The sequence below is a fragment of the Chaetodon trifascialis genome, chromosome 18, assembly GCF_039877785.1.
Source record: "Chaetodon trifascialis isolate fChaTrf1 chromosome 18, fChaTrf1.hap1, whole genome shotgun sequence".
In the NCBI taxonomy this organism is placed as follows: Eukaryota; Metazoa; Chordata; class Actinopteri; order Chaetodontiformes; family Chaetodontidae; genus Chaetodon; species Chaetodon trifascialis.
Genome location: NC_092073.1, coordinates 17,140,041 through 17,159,671, shown reverse-complemented (window position 1 = coordinate 17,159,671; position 19,631 = coordinate 17,140,041). Strand labels below are relative to the sequence as shown.

At 41.7% G+C, this 19,631-nt stretch overlaps 1 protein-coding gene across 1 annotated transcript in view; it reads left to right on the top strand.

The window, feature by feature from the left end:
* The first annotated feature begins 916 nt into the window (after positions 1-916).
* Positions 917-19,631, top strand: part of ptprn2 (protein tyrosine phosphatase receptor type N2) — a 125,102-nt gene continuing 106,387 nt past the window's right edge. Inside the window, exons 1-2 of the mRNA XM_070986509.1 lie at positions 917-1,298; positions 15,800-15,850. Of these exons, the coding sequence (XP_070842610.1) occupies positions 1,214-1,298; positions 15,800-15,850 (136 nt within the window). The 5' untranslated portion in view covers positions 917-1,213. The remainder of the gene's footprint in view (positions 1,299-15,799; positions 15,851-19,631) is intronic.

Sequence of the window (19,631 nt, the reverse complement as noted above, 5' to 3'; positions counted from 1 at the left end):
TCCAGTTACTTACAGAGTAAGATTTTACATATAAAACATCAGTTAAAAATCATGTTGCATGGTCACAGATTAAACTATGCAGCAGTTCATATAAACATCTTTATATACATCATTCATATAAACTACTTCAACAGTAAAATGCTGCGTATTCAATATTCAGTATTAACAAACCGCTGATATGATACTAATACCAGTACTTCTACTGTCAGTACTTGAAGTATATTAAGCTAATTCTACAGTTAGATTGCAGGAATGCAGGACTTTTACTTGTAATCAAGTATATTTACATTGTACTATTACTTTTAAGTAAAGGATCTGAATACTTTCTACCACCAGCTACGATGCTGTTCTCATCTAGAATCGCTTCAATTTAAACAATAATTACAATACTGGTACTTTTTTATAATATGCGTTTTTACGTGTGTGTATGTGTTACATACATGTATGGGGGTATATATACATATATAAATACATTGTATATATGCTGTATATGTGTTAATATTTATGTTGCCTTTGTTTTTGTTTCATTAAGAGTTTCTTTCACTTCATTTAGTCACTTTAATCTGGAATATGTGGGCCTTTATTTTTTCCTATCTCTGCATGTCGAGGTATACTCCTCCAAAAATAACTAAAATAAGGATAGTAATAAATGCCCACAGTAGTTTAAAGGGACAATAAAAACGCCAGCTTGCAGTGAGATGTACAGTGAGAGGTCGTGTGTTACTGTAGCTTTCCTCTAAGGGCATTTTTGCTGTCATGCTTCTTATGAATCAGACTTTAGAACAGCACGTTCATTTTTCCAGTCGAGCTAATAAGATTGTGTTTCCTTCAAAGCCTCCGGCCAGTAATCATTTAGTAGCCGCTCCTGTCTCCTCAGCCCTCCATCCTTCATCCATCCTTCATCCCTCCATCCTCCGTCCATCCATCCATCCAGGGCGCTGTTGCATGCTGCACGCATCATCCCTCCTCACCATGTGTGTCTGACGTCAGAAACTTAGGAGGGGCTCTCCGTCAGGCTGGTTGCTGTTTGTGGTGCTGAAACAACGCCTGTATTGTGTTGCCATTTAGCGAGTCTTTTCTGCGTTTCCAGCCGCGCTTTCTCCCTCCAAACATGCCGCTTTAGTCCGAGCAGCTCGCACCTGAGCTCGCGTTAAACATGCAGTTTTAGCGGAGGTGTGCGATGGATTAGTGGCAGTGCATAGGCAGGAGCGGTATGGATTCAGTGTGGTGTCCCATCCTCTTCGCTGCATTGGCTGTCAGCCTCTGCTCCTCACCTGCCCTCGCTGACAGAAAATTTGGTAAGCAGTTGTTTTTCAGCTTCTTTGGCTATCATTTTCCCTCTCGTCTTATCTGCCCGTCCACGGTGCTACATCCACCTGACTGCCTCGGCTTGTCTGGGTCATCTGCACTGACATTCGCTCTCTTTGCAAAAGTTATCTTATGTAATAGTTTATTCTAGTATTTGCAAGTGCATGTGGCCTTATTGCAATTTCCAAAAACTTGTGTTTGTGCTTTGGTGCAGCTGTTGGGATGAGATGTGAGGATCCAACAGGAAAAGTTACATAATCCATCAGGCCTGATGGATAAGATGTTTGCTCTGATCACTCCTGTGTGATCAACATTGTTATTTATCTTAACTTCTAGCTTTAGCAAGAAATACACAGCTTTGCTTTACACTGTCAAAAAAAAAAAAAAGAGACAACTTTTGCAGCCACTAATGAGTTTTACAGCCAGGTTGACACTCGCAGTGAAAATAATGCACTAAATTTCATGTGGGTTTGACGGTCTCCGTGCCCATAAGGAGCATGCAATTTTAAATGCAGTTAAATATTTAATAATATCCTATGCCTCCTCAGGAAAAGGGCATCTTTTATACAGCTCTGTTTCATTTTCAGACTTGGCCGGGTTGTATTTTCATTACCCTTGATTTGTTCTTCCAGCCCTGCCTCAGACACTACACTGTAATTGGAAAAAGTGTGGCCCATGTCCAAACTATGGCATATTAGAGGAGCCATTGTGGTAATTGTGTCCTTTTGTTAAGACCGAAAGAGATTAGAGGATCTCAGAGTTGTCTTAGGGCTTCAGGTGTGTGCGTGTGTGTGCGCGCTTCCTTACCTTCCTCCAATTTTCACACCTCGTATCACACTTACTGGTCTAGGATCAGCAGTCAGAGCACATGACAGTATAAACTTTATTATGAGCAGGAGGCAAATATAGGTCTCAGGCTGACACTCTGCTCTCTGGTGATTCACACAGGCACCGAGCTTCATCATATTCTTTATATTTAGAGCACAAGGGTGTTTTTTTTTTTTTTTTAAATCCATCCACTGTATACCTTTTTCAGTTTTGAATGCATATAATCTGTGCTGTTGTTGCCTATTAGGTTAACAAGCATAATATAGATAGCTCAGACCTTGTCATTTAATAACATGGGGATTCTCTCCCTGCAAGTTGGCCAATTTATGCTTCGAATACTTGTGAATGAGTCAGTGCTTATTCCCCGAGTGCATTTCTCTCATTGAATTCTCAGTCTGTTTTTCTCTGTGTGTGTGCAAGAGGTCTCCATTGTCAGAGTGTGGCTGGGACTTAGAGATGCTTATTGTTTTTAATGAGTCCCACTGCACATTGCGCAGTGTCATTTGAAAGCTTTAGATCTAAGTGTGCTGGCGTGATGCATGCATATACATATATATTTATATACCTCTGTATGTATGTGTGTGTACGTATGCATATGGGTGTGTAGATGTGTTTGTGTGGGAGAGAGACAGTGAAAGTGTGCTGCGTGTAGGTGCGTACGTCCTGCTTGTCTGAGAGCACATGGAAGCCAGACGGGGAGAAATAAGTCTGCAGCTGCATGCTCGGAGTATGAAATGAAGCGCTGTAAGGTTTAAACAGTGTTGTGAATCTGGCCCTGCGCACAAGACTAAAAACATCAGAACTTTTCAAGTTTATGCAGCCTGAAAAGTGTCGTCTCCGGAGAATATCTGAAAAATCACCCAAATATAGAGTTTGCAGTGTTTGACTTTTTAATGCACGAGCACAAGTGTAAATCAGTGGTAAAATGCACACAGACAGCAAAACTAAAGATTATATTCAACTGCACGGCACATGAATACATCAGAAGCAGCTCAAGCTCTGTTAAACTGCCTCACAAAAGATAAAACACAGTAAAACATATTCGTTCACATCGAGTTTACATCTGAATCAGACTTTTTGGCATCATATTTAACAAATTAACAAAAAATATGCCACAGAAATGCATAATCTTTGTCAAAACATTGTGTAAAATTGTCAGACAGACAGCTACACAGCTAACGCTAAAGCACGGGTGATAATGGGGGAGCTAGCCACAGCTAGTCTTAGCCAAAGCTAAATGTTAGCTTACTGGTTTCCTCTAGCTGTAGCCTAAACTGTTGTTGAAAAATATCCATTTTGTTTTGACCAACATCTTGTTAATTCAGTTTGTTATTCCACATGACTAATGATGCAGTAACTAAATCCAATCATGGGGACATAAAAACAGCTAAACTCTTGCTAGCTGTAGCTATCTTAGCTTTAGCTAGCTCCTTTAAATCACATATTTGAATCTATTGAATTTTAAACTGATTTAATAAACTAATATTTTCCTCACATAGATTTCAGTATTAATATTAGCTAGGAGTAGATGGACAGGCACACAGAGCCAAACAGAGACACATTTAAATAATCAATATAGCCAAAGTTTCTTTTAACAAAGTGGACTGAGAGACCACATTTTATTGGTAGATAATGCATTTTACATTTTGTGAAAATTATAGCCCAAGGCAGAGTACGCTTTCTGAATTTTTTAGGTGTTTTGTAGGTTTTTGGTGAAATAATCAGCCTGAAAAGGCATAAAAAAGGAGTTTTGCAGTTTTAGCAGCCTGAAAACTTCAAACATAGATGAATCCAATCATGATGGAGATAAAAACCCAGCTAAACTCTTGGTAAGCTAAGCAAAGCAGCAGTATCTGTCACCTCGAGTCTGCTGGGATTTATGTGATCTGTGTTGTTATCCTGCCTTAAAATCACACATTAATCACCCAAACAGACGTAAAATGAAGACATTCCAGCCGTTCGATCTGTTTCAGCATAGTGAAGGTCACATCTGCCTCACATGGTTTAGATTCAGACATGAAAAGCAGTAAAACACCAAGTCAGGCTGCTTGGTCGCCTTGATCTGATGGTGACATCTCTTGCAGGAGGACACACTGGTCTTCCAGTGAACTGGAGAGGTCATGGAGGGGTTAATATGTTGTGCTTTTCCTACTGGAGTGACTCACGAACCAGCCTTGAGTCCAGCGCCTTCAAACGAGGCATAATTTAAACGGATGCTTGAGAATTAGCCAAAGGCTGGTATTTGTACCAGTGGGAGGCGTTTGACAAACGTAACGAAACTGTTACACATTAATTATGTCATAAAGTACTCCCTGGAAGGCTGTTTAATGCCTCTCTTCTGATGAAAGAAGGGAAAAAAGTGGATGGAATTAAATTTAGGATTGGCATCTGTTCCACTCAGCTTTATTTTAAGAGAGCAGGAAGGTTAATGCCCTGTTTACACTAAGTTAGGAAGAATAGAATTTGAATAATGAATGCACTGACTACTGAAGGGAGGCCTGCCAATGGAAAATTTGCAGAAATTGATTTTGTAGCGCATTAACACTGAAGCGCCTTGAAATCAGTGTTGCTATCAGGCTTGTTGTTAAAATTCTGTTCAGCGTCTCTTTTCTGTTTTTTTCCGTTTTGCAGTGTCCTGAATCCCAACAACAGCCAGTGAAAATCCCAGAGTTTGTTAACTTGACGGCCCATTCTCCAGCTGCGAGGTCGTGTTTTGTTAGCAAGATAAATGTGCTTTCGCCAGGTTTGTTGAGCAGACCCTGAACGGACTGAAATAGGAGAAATATAAATCTAATAAAACGGAAGTTCTGAATAGCTTTTGGGATTTTAATGAAAATGGAAATACCAATCCAACTCCCACCAGCTCTACTCTAATAACACATTCACAGATCTAGCAGGAACACAGAGATCAGACATTTTTCTCCAAAGTGAGAATGCATGAAAAAAACTTCAGGCCTTAATCACACCATATTGATTGAGTTGATTACCAAAGCCTCACGTCGCATTTGCAGCAGGCTTTAAAGGATTCTGTCCCAGCTCACGTAAGCCCACTTTATAGAAACAACTGCCTTTTAGACTCAGATTAAGGAGTGTTACACTGGTATTGATGGATAGAGATATGTGACAGGGTCGGTTATCTCCAATATGAACATGGAGACGCTGTCCTTTAAAGCTGTGCTGCTGGGTCTTTTCATTACGGCTGGCTATCAGCAGCCATCGCCTAATATACTCAGACAAGTTAGATTTGATTCATAGGCTGCTGAGCTCTATCTATTTCGCCACGGGCCTCTGTCATCCCATAGATATCAGGACTGAGTAGTGATATCAAATATTTTACAGTAGTTATAAATCACCTGAGAGGATTGAAATGTGGTGTGACGTGAGGATAGACACTTTACAGCGGTGCGGATTATGAACACGGTGCCGTGCAGTACAGTGAGGTTAGGCATTTTGCTGCACTGGAAGTGGTTGTTTTTCTCCTATATGTTGTGTGGTTTGGGTCGTCTTATTATTTTCTGAGTTGCTAGGACACTCCCAGTCTGTCCCAGTGGACCACTTACTCGAATGTGGTTTATCCTGGGAGCAAACTTACTATAGATCACAGGGGACAATATTACACTGAGTCACTTCATGTGAAAGGAGGGAAATGCGAGGTAACTACAACTGTGCTTCAAATGCAATTCATATATATTTTATATTTTTTTGGTGTGTACCATGATAAAAGCATAGTGCAGGAGAGTCTGCAGCCATGCAAGCAGCAATGTGAGGCTGCACTCACGCACAGCAGTGCTTTTTAAGCTAAATGCTAACTTCAGCATGCTAACATGTTTACAGAGACAATGCTAAAATGCTTATTTTAAGCAGCTGTAGTGCTTATTTAACTGCTAATTTGCAACAACATCTGCTAATTAGCATTAAACACCAAGTGCAGCTGAGGATGATGGTAATGGAATTATAGTTTTGTAGCTTTTTGGTCATAAACCAATCACATACCTTGACCTGATGAGGGCGCTACAGGGAGAGTCAAGTATCTTCAAAGTTATTACAATTCAGCCTGAAAATTTCATGCTAATCCATCAAAAAAGTTGGGACATTTCGCTAAAAGCCACCAACGTTGGCCCCACGTTGGCACCAGAGGAAAAGTCGTACGCTCACCAAAGTCAGTAAGATTCATCCTCTGAGGACCATGAATATCTGGACCAAAATAGGCTCACAGTCCCTGGAGCCCCAGCACGGCTAAAAACTTTGAATCAACTGTCTAAACGGTCCATTCAGACCCCAAATCAAAATGCTTTCTACACCATCACTAGCAACACATCCCTCACAATGTCTCATACTGCATATTAGTCTTTAAAAGCAGAGACGTTTCTGAATAATGAAAACTCCATTTGTGAAACTCTGCTTGAACGTCCTTTGAAACCGAATCATAATTAAAGTAAAAACCGATCCAAGGATAAAAGCTAATAGGACTGCCAAAACTAATATAACTCTGCTGTGGTGTCTCTCATGCTCTCAGGAAAGGTCGCAGTGCGTTTTTCTTATCTCTTAGGATGCCTGAGTCATCTTGACAGAACTGGTAAAGGGTCAGCTTGAAGCAGCTAGCGCCGCCCCTCAGTTCAGCCTTTATTGACACTTTGGATGTGGAGCTTTTCTGGAATTCACTAAAGGCTTTGACTCATCCAGTAAATGGCAGGCTATTTATTGGATGAGACTTTATTTTGACATACAGCCCTTCTTTGTGCACATAGCTGCGCAGGATGGGTAAATGAGCATTTGGTGTTATTTGCAAAGCCTGCTTTTTCCCCAAATTAATAATCTCAAACAGCTGCAGCTGAGTGTAATTGGTTTAACATCAAGATTTTCTGCCATCATCTGTTGTTGAATGTAATATACGCCAATTGAATCAAACTGATAAACTATTAAAGATGACTTCTCAGCTGCACTGAACCAACATACAGCTGCTACAGTCTTGTTTTCGGGGTTCAGCTTGCCATGAATTGTAAACTGATCAGCTATTCATGAAGTGTTGCTGTATTTCATGGGGAATGTGAGATTTTTCAGTTAATTTCGAAGTTGCAGCCTCTAAAGTGTAAGCACTGAATTTCAGAAGGAAACGACACAAAGCGGGCTGTATATTCCTGGCTTGGGATGCTGCCACGGCTGGTGTGATAACAGACGAAGCGCGATGTTTCTTTGTGACTCAACAGATGCTCGGAGGAGTGTGTTGGCTTTGAGTAGTTATTGAGACGAGGGAGTGGGAGCAAAGCGGCTGGCTGTGCTTCTGCGTCTTTCCTGACAAATGTCAGTGGCTCTTGAGAGGAAGTAAGTCAGAACTGTGTCGAATAGACGTGTCGAGGCGATCCATCTCGTTATTCTCTTCCCCCGTTTCGGTTCAAGGTGAACCTGGAAGACATTCTGGGTCAAGGAGGAAGAGTGCCACAGGAGAGGGAAGGAAGGTTATGTTAGTTTTTTTGGGGGGGAGGGAGGGCTGCTCTTCTTTTACACTCTAATCTAAAATTAAATTACATTTCAGTGGAGGTTTATCACCCCTCGGAGACTTGTCAGGTGTAAGAATAAGACGCATTTATACTACTATGTTGGTAAAAGTGTTTTCCCACTTGCGCATAAAAGTGCAAAGAATGTGTTCCTTGTGCTTTCTCACCTCGCCATATACCTGAGCTTCACTGCCTCGCGACACAGAGAGCGTGAAAACATCCCCAGGCATTGAAAGGAAGGCTGGACGGCTCCGTTGTGCCTTTTCACGACTGTTTCATCCAGTTCAAATTAAACGGTGTTGATAAAGGGGTCAGTGTGAAGGTCACCTCTGTGTTGCAGAGCCAAGATTTATAATGAGGACAATAACACCGTAATGAGGGTTCTGAAGGCTGCGAGTTGAGCACAAGAATTAATCTATACTATCTCAGCTGTGATTAAAGCAGTAATGTGTCTGCTTCGTATTAAGGTGATGCTGATTAATACTCTAGACCATTTCTCAGTGCAGCAGGGAAACAAAATGACTGTCGGTGGGCAGTCAAGGCAAGGGAGAGGTGCTGAAAACCTAATGGGGGAGGTATTTTCCTATTTCTGTGACTAATTGATATGATTGCTGTAGTCCATGAAGTGCATTAGTGACATTTTCCTCCTCAAATTTGGCTCAGATCCACCACAATTTATTTGGTTTGCAGCACTCCAAGCTTGGGTGTGGAGTGCTGCAAACCGAATACCAAGCTGTTTGTAGCATTGCAAAACTGCCAGTGTGATTAGTTGGCAATGCTGCTGCATCCTGCTGAACCTTAAAGCTGCACTTATCAATATTTTTATATTAACGATGGATCAAATGAATGTGAAAGGGGTCGCTCATAGTGACAAACTCACAGAGAATTATCACCAGGATCTGCAGTACGCCTCAGCTCTGTCGGGCTTTAAAGCGTCTTTCAGATCATTCTTTTGGTTCAGTCTAATTGCTGGTATCAGTGCTGTATCCAGCTGTAGCAGGCAGCTGTTAAAGCGAAAAAGCCCATATGAATCCACTATACGCTGCCTGCACGGGACCAAACGACAGGCAGACAAAAGTAGTGATTTAGCATTTAGCTCCTAAAGATATTTCCCTCAAGAGTGTGTGGAAATCAAAAGAGAGCTACAGTAGAAGAAAGTGGACTTAAATTCACCAAAAAGGGCAGAGATTTTATCAGTTGAAGAGAAGCTCTTCATAAATACAACTCTGGACAACACTGTTGGTGAGTATCCAATTAATGTAAGCCAGCACAAGCTCTGTTTTAATTGTACCGAAAGTCTGTGAGAGACTTAACTGATTGGTTTGTTTGATTTTGGAAAGATCTGTGGATTCTCCTCAAGCCACACAAAGTGCCTTTCCCCTGTGATGAGAAGCGGTCTGAGCGGACTGAAGTGTGGTACCCAAATGGCCCTTGAGCTGCATTAACACAGCCAAAGGTGCTTTACTCCACAGGTGACGCCGCTGAGCAGTTTAATTTGGAGCTATGAAATCACCAAACAGGCACAAGAACGATTTGAGCGCGACAAAAATGTCAAGTCACCTTCGTTTGCATGTCCGCTTTTCATCTGCAGGAAAGTAGTGCCCAAACACAGTTGGGGGTGCGATGACCTGCGCCTTAAATGAGGTTCAACTGGCGCTCATAAGAGTTAAATGTTTGACTTCACCTGGGGGCTGGAGATTTCCCCCGGGGGCCAGATGGTGTTGGTTCACTTGGAGCTCCTCAGCACATGAGGAGGATGCTTCGCTGTTTGACTCGCTCGGGCTCCGCACTTCAACACCCAATCACACCTCAGAAGAGGGGAGAAAATCAAATGTCTGAATCATTCATTGCGGGTCACAGAAAAGGTCAAGCCGACCTATTTCTGGGTCCTCCGTTGCCGCAGTGACGCTGCCATCTTTAATTCATGGCGGTTGTCTGGGCTGTAGCCTGGAGCTGGCAGCTGAGTGACTGAGAGTGACCTGCCTGCCTGGGAATCCTGAGACAAATTCTCTGGAAAGTCGGTGAGAAATGTGTTCAGTTACACTCCTCTGGACGTCAGGTGGTTTCACATCAGGGTCCCTCTTCAATCAAAGTGACCTCAAAGCCCCCGGACTCCCTGCTTCGAGCTCCTGCTAATTATTCATGTTGTTAAGTAACTTTGGATTTATTCTCTGATGCATTACACTTGCCTTGAAGGAAAGTTTGACATTTTAGGTAATAAACCTATTTGCTTTCTTGCCAAGAGTTTGACATGTCTTCATGCTAAATATAAACCTACAGTCAGCGACCAGCTAACTTAGCTTAGCACATGGACTGGAAGCATCGAGCCTGGCTCTGTCCAAGGTAACAAAGTTTGCCTATTAGCACCTTTAACGCTCAATTAACATAATATATCTCATTTTCTTCATTGTACAAAAGCAGACGTGTAAAAATAACAACTGTTAACTGTTATTAATCAATGAGCTTCAGTGGCAGGCAGTTTTTGTTACCTCTGGACTGAGCCAGGCTAGGTCTTTGCCCCTGCTTCCAGTCTTTGTGCTAAGCTAAGCTAAGCTAACTAGCGGCTGGCTGTAGCTTCATATTCAGTGCACAGACATAACAGTGGTATTAATCCTCTCTCTGTCTCAGCAAGAAAGTGTGTGTATTTCCCAAAATGTCAAATCTGTCCTCCAAGCTCATAATGGACATTTATCTGTAAAACAGTATTTAAAAAGCAACATAGCAGCATTTTTGCAGTGTGAAAATGAATTGTCAACAGTGTGATTCACCCCACAAACATGAAATATAGTTGCGACTTATAACAAAATCTTGTGTTTCGATGAAAAGTGCATGAGGAAATGACGACATTGAGGATGGTGATGAACTCACCGCGGCTGATTTGCTGACTTGTAACGTGCAGCTTTTGACAAGAACAGGCCTGCTGGAGCAGAGAAAAGCTTGGAGCCATCTTTAATTTTAGCAGGAGAGCGCCGTAATGACACAAGCTGTTTAAATCTGCGGACATGGTGTCAAGCTGATGCTAATTTGCTTGCAGGTGATGTTCCTCTCTGCTGTCCCTGCTCCAGCCACGCTCCCTTTTCAATTCACTTGCACTTTTATTGCCGTTGTCACCAGCTGCACTTTTCCAAAATGGCTTTTTTGGCTGACAGTACAGGTGTGTGTGTGTGAGCAGAAACGAGTCAGGTGTCCTTGGTCGCATAATTATAATAAAAGATATGTCGGTGGCCCCAGAGAGTGAATGAAATATGTCCTAAACTGCAGCAGGCTCTGGGAGTGGCTGTCCTCGCTGCCAGACTCCCAGCATCCTCCTTGGCCCCTCAGACATCGCAGATGGTATCCCGGCACTGGCCAACCACCTGTGAGGGGAAAGTGAACGATCAAGTCACTGACTTCATGTTCGGCCTTGGGTTTAGCCTCATCGGGACGTATTTAATGTTCCAGGCAAGGTCAGCCAATCGCGGCCAAGTGTCTGAGACAGTCTCGAGCAGCTCGTGCAGGCTGAAGTCTGCTCTGAGATGTGTCAGGGGTGGCTTGGTAATGCACACGTGAAGATTATCTAAGATATTAATATGGCTGTAATATATTCTAATGAGAGACTCTCAGTCATAATTGCTTTTCCTGAAATGACCTTAAATGAGCTTTTCCCTTTAAACACGCTCCTCTCTGATTTCACGCCCCCGTGAGGGTAGACACGCGTTGTGTTATGTCCCTGACACACCGTGTGGCTGAGATTTAGCTGAAGGAGAAGGGTTTGTTGCGTGTGTGTGTGTGTGTGTGTGTGTGTATGGATGCGTATTACTCATGCTGTGGGGAAATATGTCTGTTTACACTGTCACATTGTGGGGACTCGCCTTCTTTATGAGGACAAAACACAAGTCCTGATAATGTAAATCATTACATTTTAGGGTCAAGACTCAAGTTAAGGTCAGGGTAACTGTGTGTGTGTGTGTGTGTGTGTGTATGTATGTGCGTGTGTGCGCTGATCCTTGCTTACTTTTTGAGACGATGCACTTGCTGCCCTTAATAGCGTTTAGTTGCAATAAGGCAGGCAGGGGGTGTCATGGGAAAGCGTCTGCCTGATTCACAGCTGTGGATGGAGGCTTTGGAGAGGTTCAGGCCACACTTAATTGATCTGGGTTCCCTTTTCTGCATGTATTTCTTGAATTGCTTTTATGCAAACCCTCCATAGCATATGGCGTGTAATTTGCAAAGACACTCTGAGACAAAACGCTGTGAGATCTGTAGAGCTGCAGTTTTATCTAGCATCTCTTATTTCACAGTCTGCTGAGAATACAGGCTGCTAACTAGCCGTATATCATGTTAAAAAACTGTGAACTGACTTACTGCATCCATTAACCTTCTGGATACTCCCTGCATACTGTAGCTGTAAATTAGGTCACACACTGCCTATTTTGGGAGGTGAAGCTGCTGCACATTTGCAGCACCTGTAGCTAGCTCACATCTAGTGCTGCTGCTTTGTGATCATGTTCTTTATTGATTAATCTGACAGCTATTTTAATGATTAATTGATGAAATGAATAAAATTCTGTAAAGATGTTTAGTTTGCCGTGATATTTGGCAAAGCAGTGAAGCCACGCAATCAACCAGTTTTGAATATAGGTTATATATTTATGAATTGTCCATAGACAGCATCAATCAGCAAGATTTTTTTTTTCTGTTTTTCTTAAATATATTTGGGTTGTGGACTGTTGGTCATCAATCAGGAAAATATTTGTCCTTCAAAGCTCCATAACTGTCGAAATTGTTGTATTTTTAGCCTATATGTTAAATATTGAGACGCTGGGACACCAGATAAAGAAATGAAGATTATGCATTGAACAGGTTTAAGCGTAAAGGATCAGCTGAAAAGCTCTCACATCACCTCTGTTGATGCACATGCTCGACTATCAGTGTTTCCCTTTGATGAGATCTCTGTGATTGATCTGTGATGAGGTTGACATGGCAACAGAGCATCATCACTCAACGGCGCGCGTAGCACTTTTGTGGAAAGGTCATTTCGCTTGTGAAATTATCTTGTAAGCCTAGAATTACACGAGACAATGTGACTATTCTCTGTCAGGATGCTTCATTGAGATATAGCCTGGACGCCTTGTTTTCACCCGCTTTCCTCCTCTAACACAGTCAGTCCAGCATCCTTTTTTTTTTTTTTTTCCTCCACCTGAGGTAATCAGCAGCATCCACTGTGATTGCATTTTAATTAAAAGCCGCCATTTTAATCATCTCTGGCATGATGTTGGAGAAAGAGGATGTGGCGTTATCAATCCTACGTCCCTGCCTATCACACGTGCATGCGCATACCATCACACACACATGCACACACACACACACCTGACTAACTATGCTTGGCTGGATGCTTCATTAAATGGAAGGTCGTAATTAATATTGAGAGCTGACAAGGCCTCCCCGAGAACCCAATGAATTAAGCAGGGAAGTGATGAGGAGGTAAAGTTGAATGGACTGACACTAATTGCGGAGCGGTGAGATGCTTGATCAACAGGGATCCCGTGAGTCTTTCAGCTCAAGTGGCTGCTCTGCATAAGTTTGGCCTTGTTGTTGTCATCTTCAAGCTAACTCTAAGATCTTCTTGGTACAATAAGATGGAAATCTGAGCGGGCCCATAAACTAAATATGTTCAGATTACTGACACACATGATAAAGAAAAGCAGCAAATCCTCACAATTTAGAAGCTTGAATGAGTTCATTTTTGGCATTTTTGCTTGAACGATTAATCGGCTGCCAAAATAATCAGCCGACTTACTGTTTCAGCTTTAATTAACATTTGCCAAGAATTACTTTTCATTTATTATATCTCAGTTTATTTCTTTCTAATACTAATCTATTATGTAATTTTTTTTGCCCTCTCGGGTGCAGTGCAGCAAACCGTAAGCACAATATTGACACATTATCATCTTATGAAGTTTACATGGCAGATGTGTTAGCAAACAGTCACCTGTTAACACATTCGGCAGACAGGGAGCAGCACTAGCATCCGTTTGAAGTCGTATTTCTGTCCACCTGATGAATGTAAGTCCAATATTCCCTTTCCTTTTAGGAGGAACAAATCTGGCTCTTTAGCTGCCAAACACTCCATCATGTTCACCAGAGAGTTGCTAACTTTGTCAGCCTGCTGTTTGGTGCTGGCCAGGTGGTGTGCAGACTATTTATTAGGCCTGATTCAGACCACTTTGTCTTAAATGACTGTCATCGTGTCAGATTTATCTGCCATAAAGTCTTGCAGTGTCTTGGTCGGGTGACTTGAGCAGGTCGTAGGAGATGTCACACTAAACGATCTAAGACAAGAAATTCAGATATGCTAGTCTTTGTGTCTCAAACTATATTGTAATTGAATTCATTGTTAATAAAAAATATTGATTAAAGCAGCCTGAAGCAGTTCTACATGAGCTTTAAGAGATGAAACAGTTTGTAGGGTTTCCTTTTGTTTATATAGTGCCATACAGTATCATATAAGCGTCATTGTGTATCTATTGTGGCAGGAAATCAATGTGCTGTTTTCAACCAACGTCAGCATTTTAAAGTTATGGTTAACCTGCAAAATATAGCTGAGTCTGTCCATGAAAATGAGAGCTGTATGAGCGAGGTACGGGTTGTCAGAAAAACAATTCGTGGTCTTGGTGTTCGAGCGGCAAGTTGTTTCTCTTCAGTTCAGAACATTCTGCCTTTTAGTTTTGTTCCAGAGAGCTGAGTGACCTTACAGCTCTGTTATGATGCCTCACTCTACATCATTAAATAGCCATTTCGCTGACATATTGAAGCCATTATCTCCAAAAGGTGTAATTTCATGAGATGTGCCCTCAGCTTCCAAACAAAATGGCTGCATATTGTTTCTCCACGATCAAGTTCTCACGCAGGACTGGACTTTAACAATTACAACGGAATAATGACCCGAATGATGGATCCGCGAAGACGAAACTTCAGCAAACTCGGATGCCTAAAAAGTTCCCGTCTCGTCCGCACCTGTGCTGATTATCTGCCCTTTCTCTGTCAATTGATGAACAGACTTCTCGCACTTATCTCTTCTCATTATTAAAGAGGTCTGACAAAGGCCTCTCCTCCCACTCAGCCTGTTCTTTATTCGCCGTCATGAGCTGCTTGTTGCTGTCCGTCGAGGCCACCGGGCCGAGAGGGTGCAGCCAATTACGTCACCGCTGCTGCTGATGAGCTGAGAGAGGGGAATAACAAAGATAAAAGACTCGAAGAAAGAGGGGTGAGGCTTGGCCTAGTTGTTTACAGATTGTTTCTGTGCTGCCGACACTGCAAACGCCATAAACTCTCTAGCATGAGCCTCTCGACAGCTTACTGAACAAACCTAAATCAAACCTAAATTCTATGTTCTTAGCGGCTCGTTTCTTGGCTGAAGGTTCGGTTATTGTTTGGGCTCCTTTTGACCCTCAGTGTGCCACTTCATTCAGCCTACGAGACAGAAAATAACACTTTACGAGTAGTCCCACAGACTTTTTCTCTCTCAACTCCGTCTTTTCCTGGAAACATGTAAATGTGGAGGATCACCTGTGCAGATCGGCGAGCAGAACAATCAGTCCTCTGCTCGCTGCAACTCCCACGTGTGAAATATGAACACAGGGTACAGCTACCCATAATGCTCCTGCCATCTGTTCATTTATTAGTCTGGAACACCCAGCCCTAGTCCAAGCGTTAAAGTTCATTAATATTCATACAACATTCATATATGGAAACGTTGCCCATGGAGTTGGGGTATTAGTGTCAGAGACAGGATAGGAGAAGTCGCACTAATTGATGATTGATGGCTCTGCCATTAGCAGCGAGGCCCACAGCCAGAGTTAATGTAGTACTAAGCTGCACTTTTATAGACCGGTGGCATATTTAGAAATTGTGTGACAGGAGATAATTTTGCACTGCAATTTAGTACATTTTCTGTATATTCAGTCATCTGTTGTATATACTGTGTATGCTAATGGCCTCCATTTCTGTCCAATATCAAGGCATTCATTATAGTTTCATCATTGTCATTTGAAGTATATTCATACAGTCATTAGACTGCTGTTAATTTTATTTATTATTGTTGTTATTTTTTCTATATATATTATTTAATTAAATTTTTTCCCCTTCTATTTACTCCTCATATCGTCTGTCTTCTGTCTCACCTCCAGGTTGCCTGTTTGAAGACGAGCTCTGTACGCCGTATGAGTTCTGCGTCAACGGTAGGTCAGATTCAGAGACTCATGAACGCCCACCACACCTCATTATATTGTATAGCATCCCTGCGGTACACGACCACCATCGACCCAACACAGTTCTAAAGCCGCCCGGTTATTTTTAATCATTCGGGGATTTCTAGGTAGATATGTGGCCATTGGAGAGCCAGCTGAAAGTTTCAGCTCAGTTAAGACACACAAGTCATGTTTAAAAAAAAGCATTAAAGCATCTGGACTGCAGCGCTAAGAAACTGTACGATGCAAACAATAGTTCATCTGACTCCAAGGCTTTTCATCTCTACCAGTGAGATGTTTTGCCTTTTATATGTCAAGGTTTCCGCAATCCCCGAGTGGTCACGACCTCATCTACAAATCATCTTGTCTTGTAAGGATGGATGTGTGTGTGAGTGTCAGTGGTTGTCATGACAACGCGTCACCTGATGAATAGAGGGGAAATGTCGGGGCTTTTCACAGTGTGGCATTCAGCAGAATCACACGGCGGGCTTTTCATCCCGAAGGGGATTGAAAGCATGTCGATATCGAGGATCATCTTCACAACAGAGCCATCGAGAAAGGTTAATGTATTCTCCCATAGCTGACGGTTTCAACACAGGAGCAGTGGCTCAGGATAGCGTCTTGGGCTTGCATGCTTACTGGGGATCCACATCCATCCCAGTGCATGTTTGTTTTTGGCCTCACGAGCATAATGATTAAATGCCTGCGCTTTGAGGTTGTTTGTTTTGTTTGACTGAGTTTTGCTCACTTAATTTACCCTCTGCAGATTCATCATACAATCAATTTCACAAACACGATGAAGTCAGCAAAGGGAACGCTTGCTTTCTGGCAGACAGTGAAAATGCATACAAAACGTGATGTGACCTATAGGAGACTGCATGGACTAACACGCATGGCAAACAATGAAAAACAGGACAAGTACCAGTTGAATATTAATATGTCAGAGGAGGATGAGAAGGACAAAAGATAACATAGGATGTCAAAAGATTAAAAAAAAAAATCCCCAGAGCTCAAGGTGACATCCAGAAATTATTTTGTCCAATCAGCAACCCCATAGTTAATATTCAAAATTCAAAATATTCAATGTATATGTTGTATTTATATGTCAAAATAGTTGCAGATTCATTTTCCTTTTAATTAATGAACTACTACATGCTCACCTAAGTGCTTGCAGAGACATTACATCTACAGTCAGATATAAACTGAGAATGAGAAATATGCATAAAATTCACTTAAAAGTTGTAGAAATAAAAAATAATTGGGAAATAGCTAAAGAAAAAAAAGTATCTTAAAGAAATAGTGAGATAAGAAGATTGATCCCACTCTAATCTTTACAGTAAGAAGCTACAGCTAGCAGCCTGCTAGCTTAGCTTAGCTTAGCTTAGCTTAGCTTAGCGTAAAGACCGGAAGCAGGGGGAAGCAGCTAGCCTGTAACAAACCCACCATACCACACCACATAAACCCCTGCCCCTTGTAACTTGTACATTTCAGATTTTCTAACTCTAAACAAGGCTCTTTGTTAATTAGGGAGCTTTAGAGGTGCTGATGGGAGGATTTTGTTAAGGGCAGGCTAGCTGTCTTGATGCTAAGTTAAGCTAACTGTCTGCTGGCTGTAGCTACAATTGGCATACGGACATGAGAGTGGTATCAATCTTGTTTGCTTGTGAAATGTTTTTTAGAGGATATCTGTGGAGGGCTAAGGTCTAATAGGGCGGAGGAGTCAGTAGTCTTTGGGTTTGCCGCATGTTAGAGAAGCAAATTTGGGTATTTCTACCCTTATTTCCATATTAACCTAGTTTAGGAGCACGCAGCGCTGAAAAGAAATCTAAAAAACTGACTTTAATTACACTCGCTGGATTGGTACAGAGCTGTGTGTGTAGACTAATAGAGGGAAATTGCTGACACCTCGACAGAAACATTCCCCAGAGGCAGAGAGGAGGGTCGTGGTGGGTGTGGAAGTTCCATATTACATTAGACTATCATGCAAATCATGCAAAGCTATGATATGGTCATTTCTTTTGAGATTTAATGTGCCTCTTCTCAGACATCTTTTCATCTTCAATTTTATTTTTTTAACCACGCTTTGGCCCAAGGAGCAGCACTCACATTATCCCTCTCACGCTGAAATGTAATTACAGGCACTATGCTTGATAAAGGCAAACATATACAGGCAAGAAAGACTAATGTTGGATTAATGTTGTACCTAATATGCAAGTAATGAGACATTATTTAGCTTCATAACCTTGTGCGCATACTCAATCTACGCTCTGTCACTCTCCATCAGGCTCCTGATGAGCAGCAGCCTCGGCACAGACAGAGGATGAGTGGGAGTAACTAGGTCTACCACTTCAACTCATCCCCAGGTCCCTGAAGGAGTAACCTGGTTTATTCTGGGCTGGGCCAACCATGCTCCTCCTCACCCGTGCTGTTGCCATGCAAGGTGGCTGAGGGGAGGGAATGTCTGGATGTTGTTAATCAACACCATTTTACGTGTGGTTGACGATCACTTATGGTGTTTTTACCTAAAACAGACAAAAAAAAAAGTGTTTTCATGTTTTGCTCTTTTACAACATTGAATCAGTAGATTTAATGTGACTTTTTTTAAATACAGATCAGCAGAAAAAAAAGACTATTTTATGTCAAAGCCTACAGATCTTAACAAAGCGGTCTAAATTAATCAAAAATACTCAAATTATCTCTGGTGCAGCCAGTTGAATGTTGGCTAAACCTTGTACAGAAGCTACTAGTGATACCATTTGCCTGTTATGCTTGGCGGCACATACGAATAACATTGGCAGGTTTACCACCCAAAATTCTTCATGATTTTCTAACCAATGGGTCTCTAATTTCACACGTAAGTAAACGAAAGCAGGCTTTTCATTTCTGGCAGACGACTGAAATGACTGTTGCTAGCAGTCTTTAACAGCTGTGGCTAGCTAGTGTAAGCTAATGCTAACGCTCAAACTGCACAGGTTGGGTGAAACCTCTGTCTCTAAAATGACCTTTTTAATGTTTCAAGCTGTTTTAAAAAATCAAGAACCCTGTAAAATGTAAATTGTATAATGCTAAAAGAACATAGACACATGAAAATAAAGCAGCATTGCTTGTGTACTGCAGGTTAGCATGTGTTAGCTGTAGTATTAGCAATAGTACATTATTATAAACAAAATGAAAAATAGGGACAAGACTGTAAAGACTGCTGCTAAAGGTGCATGTAGTACAGTAAATACTGACTTAGAGGGTGTGAATACTTATGCAAACAGGTATTTGCTGTTTTATATTTGTGGTTAATTTAGATCAATTTGCCACATTAGGACTAATTTAATCAATTGTTGCACAAGCAGCAGCTGAATAAATGAAGAGTCCATTTTTGGAAAAAGTTTCCTCAGTATGTTCTTCTGCTGCTGTTGTGTCATTGATTAAGTAGGTCAATTAACACCCTCCATATATCATTTGATCTTCTGCTGCCGTGTCCCGTTTTGGAACCAACGTCTTCAGATCTTTATTTCCATCTTCAGAGGAATACTTTCCTAGAGATTCCTCTAAAGCGTGTGTGATTACCCTAAGACCGGAAATGCATTTTAATTTGATGCAATTCTCTGGAGTCTGTGGCTTACTGCTATGATAAGCTAACCTAAAGTACAGCAGATAAGTGCTACATGATTCCCTGAGGGCACCGGTTGGCTCCTATTAAACACTTAACCAACAGCGTTTTATCGATTGGCGGTTATCTTGCTTCCACTTGGGCCAATATTGTCTGAAACGTCCGCAC